This window comes from Copadichromis virginalis, linkage group LG3, assembly GCF_057382275.1.
Source record: "Copadichromis virginalis isolate Kocher_CV1m ecotype Utaka linkage group LG3, C_Virginalis_male_GT1.1, whole genome shotgun sequence".
NCBI classification, from domain to species: domain Eukaryota; kingdom Metazoa; phylum Chordata; class Actinopteri; order Cichliformes; family Cichlidae; genus Copadichromis; species Copadichromis virginalis.
Window position 1 is genome coordinate 39,422,994 of NC_140620.1, and position 8,497 is coordinate 39,431,490.

The window sequence follows — 8,497 nt, forward strand, 5'->3', positions numbered from 1 at the left end:
GTGTGGAACTGTACACAGTGTGTGGTTAATAAAGTTTTAAGAAGGAAGGTGTAAACAAGGGCAGATGCGGGAAGTCTTTGTTACCTCATGTAATACAGTGCTACACATCTGCCGAGCAGAGAAACATCTGTATTGTCATAGTAACAGGTTATTTCAACCCTGCCCTGTCACAGTTTACTACACTACTGGCAGCCACACTTCTCACTGGTCCCCGATATTTGCTATGCTGCTTTTACTGCATTTAAGCAGCCTGTTATGTTAAACCACAGCACATCCAACCCATTTAATCGATGTCATATGTTTGCTGTGCTAAACTTTCCCACCTCTAGGATGAATAAAGTATATTATTATTATGTCCTCTTATCTTAAAATGTGTTTTCTTCGGGCTGCGACCTTTAGGAGTCGCCACAGCAGTTCACCTGCCACCGTATCCCTGACATCTTCCCGTCACACCAGCCCTCCCTCACTACATCCATGAATCTTCTCTGGGGCTTTCCTCTTCAACATCCTTTGTCTAATATATCCACTATCCCTCCTCTGCACATGTATAAACCATCTCAACCTTGTTTCTCTAAAGATCCAAAGTGCTGAACCTGAGCCATCCCTTTGATGGATTCATTTCATCATGAGTCCATCTTTTTGTCAGTGCCACTGTTCATACATCGCAGCAGGTCTCACAACCTTCTTGTAAACTTTCTCATTCACTCTTGCTGCTATCCTGACACTTGTCTCCACCCAATTCACCACGCCTGCATTCTCTTCTTCACCCCTCTCGTGCACTTGTCTTTTGCTTTAGGTGGTTGACTCCAAGTATTTAAACTCATCCACCTTCAATATCTGTAAATGTTCACCTCTCCACACACACATGTATTGTGCCTTGCTTTTACTTGATTTCATTCCTCTTCTCTCCTGTGCGTACTTCCACCTGCTCCACACTCTCTCCATGGATCACAGTGTTATCTGCAAACATCATAGTCCACAGAGACTCCAGCCTGAACTCATCTGTCAGCCCAGTTGTCACCACTGCAAACAAGAAGGGGCTCAGAGTCCATCCCTCATGTAATCCCACTCCCACCTTGAACTCATCCGTCACTCCTACTGCACACCCACCACTCTGTTATCATTCATGTCTCGCACCACCCTCACATACTTCTCTGCTATTCCTGGCATCCTTATATACACTTTCTCTAGATCCACAAAGACATCTTAAATGAGCTTGCTTCACTAATTTGTGCTGTTTACAAGTATATAGTCAATTATTATTTGCTCTTACTTATTACATGGGATATTAATTGGATATGTATCTATATCTTTACACTGAATAGTCGCCTCATTTAATGCCAGACTATAAACATGTAAATGTCAAAAACATGAAGATTCAGTGTGCTGCAGTAACAGACTAACTGTTTCAGTTTAGTGCTTCTGTTCAACGTGGCTGTAAATCGCGCACCCTATTTTAAAAAGAAAATCATAAAAATGTAGTTGTATTTGATTTATATTAATGTAAAAATAGGTCAATGGAAATACACAATTTTAAATATTGGAATTATAGCTGAAACTGTGCATGTATGTATATACTGCACTCAATTTACGGAACAAAATGCAGTATTGATCTCTAAAATGTAGGTAATCAAATGAGGTATCTTTAATAATAATAACTATACTGCTTTTTACATTGAGTTTTTAAGTAAATATTGCTCTCTCGAGCTCTCTGTCTGTTATCCTGTTAATGAATGCATGACCTACCCATCAATAAACTCTACGGGTAAACTGCCCATCAAGGCTTTTATTTTTTTAAGTGCTGTCACCGGAAGTCTCGTTTTCGAGGCCCCTGGAGAAAATTTCAGCCAACCAACACGCATGCGCACTAATTTAATCTCCATACAACAGTACTCGGTGGGCATCTTGCGCTCATCTGGCGATCTGCAAACCATCATCGGCCGATTGACGGTAGGTTACCGTGCAGGTGGTCAGATAAGCGGTAATTACTCTGTGCGGGCTGAGCTTTTAAACACATACAAACATTTACTGGTTGGAAACTGGAGCATTATCTGAACAAAGCCCATCATTTTCCCCCTCATTTGATTGGCTGACGGCCGTGTAGGACATTTTCTGCCCTTTAATTTATACATTTTGCCTAATTGTACTCTCCAGATCAGAGGTGAGTAAGTGATCGCACCGTCGCCATGGCTTCCAGCGGGTATGTGCAGGCAGTGGTGCTGCTGCTGGCGCTGCAGCTCGTCTGTGTCGGGGCAGCTGATGCGGATCATGAGACGGGGACTGTCATCCCTGCCGAAAGTAGGTGGATTTAAAAATTAGATTAATTTTTCCCTCCACCTGTTGAGTACAAGTTTTGAGATGTTTTAGACGAGTATGTGTCCGCCACGGTGATCTTTCCACAGTCTAATGACTGCAGGTCTCACAGGGGTGCTGTTGAGGGAATTGTAGGTCATCTTAATTAATGTACGCTTGGATCATGAAACTGGGCCTCCACTGCTGCTTAAAGGCACACATACCGAGCAGGTTAGAAGGAAAATATACATAAGTGTGACTTCATGGATGCTCAGGTAGAAAAGCTTGATTATGTTGTTTGTAAATTAAAAGCTAGATGAGAAAAAAAATCTAGATGAACACTTCCACAAAGCTAAATTCTGTATATTTGTTTAAAATATTTGTTTCTTCAAATAAATGATCAATTCAAAGATGACAAAGCACAGCAGTCAGTCGCTTTCTGCTACAGACTAATCTCATTAATAAGATTTATGGTTCCTTTTTGTAAATGATGACTCTGGGTCAGGTCACTGATTCTCTACTTCTACTCAATACACTTTATAGTTTACGTCTGCAGCCACAAGAACACACCAAATCAGCATTAAATTGGAGTCTAATTTGATGCTTTCCAGTCATGCACACATACAAAAAAAATCCAGGCTCAAAATGTGAAAAACCATGAGTGTGTGTTCTGTTGTGTTAATGAAAAAGTGAAAAAAGCAAGATTCACAGTCATTTAGAGGTCATTGAATTGCATTCACATTATCATTATCAGTGATACATTCACCTCATAAATCACGGCATGCTACTCCCACCTACATCATTTGCATTTAGAAGTATCGGTGATACTGGCTCTGTACTAACTTGGTATCTCACGCCGCTGCCTTTGTTTCTGAACTCATTTCTGCTGTTTCCAGGTCGCCCGTGTGTGGACTGTCATGCCTTTGAGTTTATGCAGAGGGCGCTGCAAGATCTAAAGAAGACCGCTTTCAACCTAGATGCCAGGGTAAGTCCTCTCTAATTTCCTTTTCATTCTAGAGACTACTGCAGAGATTCATGCACCAGCTGATGTATTTCATAAAATAACTGATCTTCATGAGCCTTTGTGGTGGGGTGGCAACTGCTTCTATCAGTTCCCATATTGTTATATAGTAAATGTGACATTATGTGGTACGTTTTAGTATATGTTAATGTCTACATCTGCATTTTAGCGCAGGGTTAGTCCTTTTTCATTTATTTCCTGGTTTTTAGATATGAAAATTGTGGAGCGCAGCTTTTAGAGATTGCTGTGCTTCATTTTCCAAATGACCTCAGACACCCACACACTCCCATCACTGTGCCAAAGAGCAGTCATAATACCTGTGCCTATAAATTCCTGTGCTGCAAAGAATAGGGATTTTTTTTTTTGTCGCTATAGTTTGGATTGTTGTGAAATACTTTTGGAATTTGTACATTTTACACTTTAACTCCAAGCACACCGAGCTTACGTGTGAACTGTAGTACTGATTTCAATTCAGGGCACACATACCTGCTTTTGGATCAGCTGATATGACTTTTATTCTCTGTTTATATAATTTAATTGTGTGGACCCAAGAAATGAAGGTTAATGCGACTGAAAACAATCGCTGCACCCCTCGATTACTCTGACAGACAAGGAGATAAGTTAGATCCAGCCACTGTGACCCAAACAGCATGGCCAGTTGCCAGGAAGGGGGGGGAGGGGGGGGGGGTAAATGGATTGGTCCAAATGGAAATGAAGGGAAAGGTCTAGGAGGAGAGTCTAAAGCTGAGTGGAAGGAGGAGGAAGGTAGAGGCTGGAGACAGAGAGGAGGTGTAAGATGTGCAGAACTGTGCTCAACCTAGTGAACAGTCTACGATCAGGCAGCGTGCTGGAGCTGGTACGATTTATTTATGGCAGGAAGTGCTGAGCGGCAGCTGGTGACCCGACATCCCACGCACCTCACTCCACTCCTGTAGTCAAACACAGGCGCACAGAGAGGCTGGAGGAAACGAAGCGAGAGAAAGTGGCATGACACTTTACACTGTGCACAAGTTGCTGTAGGAGAACATATCCTAATATGACTAATATTAATATGACTGTGGATTAAGCAGCATCCATTATGATGTTTTCAGCTGTGTTCTTAGAACTAGAGTAGCTCTGTATCTGATTGGCTGCCCATCGCAAACAAAACGTTTAAACAGCAGGTGGGCGGGGCTGCTCTGTGCCTGAGAGGACCACATCAGGAGTAATCCCTTTTTGATTTCATACAGAGCCAAGACTAAAAATGTTGACGAAGATGAAAGTTTAGGGCAGCCTGAAACATGAACTGTTAGCTCACAGGGATCATCTGTCTACACGTTGACACATTATTCCTGACCATGAAACATCAAAAGTATAACGACGGGCAAGTTCAACAGTATTTCTTAGTTTTTTCTACATGATAAAGAAATGCTGCTGTAGTAATGAAAGAAGTGTGTCAGCATGATTTAAACTGTAAGATATAAATGTAAGATTAAAGAAAAATGTTCGGTTACTAATGTAACCCCAGTTCTCTGAAAACCGAGTGAGATACCTCACAGAGTGAGGTTTGAAAGAAAACAGAAAGTTTCTGTTACTTCACTGAAAATAGCATGTTGTTTTTTATTGTAGACACATTGTAGAAAACAGAAATGTGTAGAGTTTATTGCAATTTGTTTTTTTTTTAAATATTTATATTACTTAATTACTTTGGTGTAGTATCAGGAGAAGCTGCAAAACCTATTAAAATATAATTTAAAATTCCAAAATGTATGCTCTCCTCCTCGGATTGGAGTCCATGCCGGGCTGATTATGTTTGACACTCGTGGATTCTTCTGTGTACCATGATGAGATTGAACAACTTCATCAAAATGGTGTGAAACTAATCGTCTGATTCCAAGCATCACTAAATCAGAGAAAATGGTTATTGATCATGAACCAGTGCTCATCAGAATCCACTCAATAACTGTCAGCCGTCCTCATATAAATATTTAGCTGTTGGCAGATACACATCAATAATCTGTGTGCAAGCCTGCAGCAGTGATTCAGAGCTTGCTGATGCTAGAGAGCGTCCTTATTAAATATGGAATTGCAATGGTTTGGCAACTTAACAGCAGGCTTGGATAAAACAGCCATGAAGGTCATGGGAATACGAGTACGGGCCTTACAGAGCCCGTGTGAGCATGCTGTTACAGAACAAGCAACAAAGCACACTGCACATCTTTCCTCTCAAGGCAAACCTCTGCCATCAGGAAGAAGACTCAGGAGGGCCAAAGTGCAAAACAAACTGCCTGAAGCTATTGTTCCTTCCAGCCTCCAATAAGCTACTGAACTGCAGAGTTACAGACTAGCAGAATAAAAAACGATGTGCAAGACATGGACAGTAAGCACTTTGTAAACCTTAGAAATTCTTTGTAATTCGGTTAAACCTCTTTATTCAGTTTTCTTTTATGTTGATGTTTATGTTTTATTTGCAGTCGTGATGTTGTGGCTTATATTTGTTTAAATCTGCGAGGTTTGAAAAAGCTGTCATGTAATAAAAATCCCGTGGCAGCATCTATGGTTAAAACTTAAACTGTAAAATTATAATTGTATCAAAATATCACAGGGAAATACAAACCCTAATCGAAGTAAACTGGGATACTGTGCAATTATTCACAATAGAACATAGAAACATATCAAATGCTTTAAATGAAACGTTTTAATATTTGATTTTTTTAGAACATTTTGCAGCTGATGAAGACAACAGGTCAGAAACCTGATATTTAATGTAGTAAAATGTTGTGGTTTTTTTGTTTGTTTGTTTCCTGCTGCAGACAGAGACGCTGGTGCTGAGGACGGAGAGGAGGGCTCTGTGTGACTGTATGCCCACCAACTCGCTGCGCTGAGCTCCTGAGGACACGTCCCGCTCTAACAGCACCTCGACACACTTCAAAAACAACTCTGTCCAGAACCTCTGCTCATGTACAGCAGCTCTCATCTTTGCATATTCACACAATAGGCACTTTATTTTGTTTTCTCTCATGTCACTGTTCAGTGAAGCTCTGATTTAAAGTCACGAGGCATGCTTTCGTTCTGCCTTATCTGGGATGACTTTTATACCGCTGACATGGTGTATCAGACACCTGTGAACTTAGATTGTTTTCACTGACAGCCGTTCTCATGTGTCTCCTATAAAGCGTAAACATTTTTGGACTTTTTCGACTGTATAATGTGGATAGGATGTGGTACGTATCTGTAAACTTGTTGAATGTCTTGTACGAGGTTAAGGTTTACACACATTGAACTGTAGCATCACACAGAGTTCATTCAACGGCTCAACATTAGATTTCGGTTAGTTAAATTATTATTAGGAATCTGACAGTAATTGACTGATTCAAAGGAATTGTTTGGGAGGTTTACAAATGAAACGTTTGTAAAGAAATGAAGTTTTACCTCTTTGCAAAAGGGGACTCGTAGGTCTTGATTTAGCACAGCACTGTAGCATGAATTTTCAGCACTTTTATTTAACCTGTTGTTAATATCGATTGTATGTATAGATTATGTACATGTAGACGGGTATGTGGAACGGAGGAGTCATAAGCAGGGGAGGGAGGGGTGAACAGACCTGCAGCAGGGAACATGGAAGTAGAAATAGTAACTGTCTTACTGTTGCTTGTTAATAAACAGCGTATTTATGTCACAATGAGCCCCATTCACTGTCTTATTGTTGCACCTTTAAATAAAAACAATGAATGACCTTTACTGCTTGTATTCTAATGAATTACAGTCCATTCAGTTATTTTCATTGCTTCTTGGTCATGCAGCTCACCAGTCAGGCATTAACAGTATGACTGCTGACAGCTAATAACATTCATCATCTCGTCATCATAGCACCCATTGGTGACATTTTTTCCTCAAAGTTGAGGTGTTAGGAGGGAACATGTGCAAGTGTAAGAATTTGACCAAACTGTGATGCAGCTCTTCTGGGGTGTTTGGACAATGTTCTGCTGGGAAACCTTGGGTCCTGTTTCTTTGACATATACCACCTTTTGTTGTCCCCTTTGCTTAACATTGGCCATCCAAAGAGAGAGATGGTGTGAAAATCAACCAACACAGTGGTTGTAGAGAACCACCTCTGTGTTCTCCATCAAATGGCCCAATGGGGAGCTAGAATGCTGTTTGGTTGGAATGGGAAAGCAAATGACAGCAGAGTTCAACACAGAGGAAGAATCCCCCAAAATCACCAAAGATAAAAAAGACACTAAAATGTGCCTTTAGGTCCCAAGCCATCAGCCCACATGTCCAGCAGTCATCAGCTACACAGATGTCATGATAAGCTAACCAAAGGAGGAGATATCCAGATGTGAAAATTCCTTTCCATGCATGGAGGCTTTCATCCAAATCCAGGACCCTGCAGCTCTGTGAGCAACAAAAAAGTGGAGTGCCAGTGCCATGATCCAGGATGAAACAACCAGCATGAATACATCGGGAAGCGTGTCCCTGAGATGAGCTGCTGCAAGAGTGCTTCAGGCAGCTGATAGCAGACAGGGATGGTGGTAAGGATGAAGAAGTATTGTGCAAGATCAAGCCTTGCCATGTGATGTACAAGTGACAGACTAAAGAAATCCTACCAGTGGCTAGTCCATGACAGTACATAAACAAGCCCCAAGAGGGCTCCAGATCCACAGAGGCCAGCACACAGCTATCACAGCCGATCCAAGTTACAGACTGTGCAAAGACACCATAGAGACAGTCGGGCATATAGTAGCAGCAGTGTTCATTGGATGACATAACCAAGTGGCTAGGATAGAGTACAGGAACATCTGTGCCCCATATGTACCTGGCTGAGATCAACACGGCTAAGGTCCTCAGGTACTTCAGCCTCCAGACAGACAAGTAGCTGTTGGCCAACCAACCAGACATAATGGTGGTTGACAAGGAGCAGAAGCAGTTGTGATAGTTGTGGCAATCCCAGCGGACAGCAAGATCAGGAAAAAGGAGCATGAGAAAACAGAGACGTACCAGAGGCAGATATCTTGAAGCATTCTCAATCATCCAGGTAAAGCTGCTCCAGAAAGGTTATTTTGTTCATCTGGACGAAGTTGAAATGTTGTGTCACTTCAGTCTTTGGGCCCTCATCTCAGTATTTTATTTGGCTGAGTGACGAAAAATTTCTATTACTGAAAACGCTTCATCCAGATGAACAGAATCAGCTTTCTGAGAACT

The 8,497-nt window shown here is 41.4% G+C and overlaps 1 protein-coding gene across 1 annotated transcript; it reads left to right on the plus strand.

The window, feature by feature from the left end:
- The first annotated feature begins 1,834 nt into the window (after positions 1-1,834).
- nicol1 (NELL2 interacting cell ontogeny regulator 1) lies at positions 1,835-7,033 on the plus strand. The gene is made up of 4 exons (XM_085451040.1): positions 1,835-1,950; positions 2,155-2,298; positions 3,189-3,277; positions 6,106-7,033. The coding sequence occupies exons 2-4, from the start codon at positions 2,187-2,189 to the stop codon at positions 6,175-6,177; spliced, it is 273 nt and encodes a 90-aa protein (XP_085307166.1). The 5' UTR covers positions 1,835-1,950; positions 2,155-2,186; the 3' UTR covers positions 6,178-7,033.
- The last annotated feature ends 1,464 nt before the right edge of the window (positions 7,034-8,497 follow it).

Bases quoted from the DNA above. Each gene is read 5' to 3' on its own strand.
- nicol1 (XM_085451040.1), top strand. From the start codon at position 2,187: ATGGCTTCCAGCGGGTATGTGCAGGCAGTGGTGCTGCTGCTGGCGCTG. The intron at 2,299-3,188 runs GTAGGTGGATTT...TGCTGTTTCCAG, and splicing joins GACTGTCATCCCTGCCGAAA to GTCGCCCGTGTGTGGACTGT. The intron at 3,278-6,105 runs GTAAGTCCTCTC...TTCCTGCTGCAG, and splicing joins CTTTCAACCTAGATGCCAGG to ACAGAGACGCTGGTGCTGAG.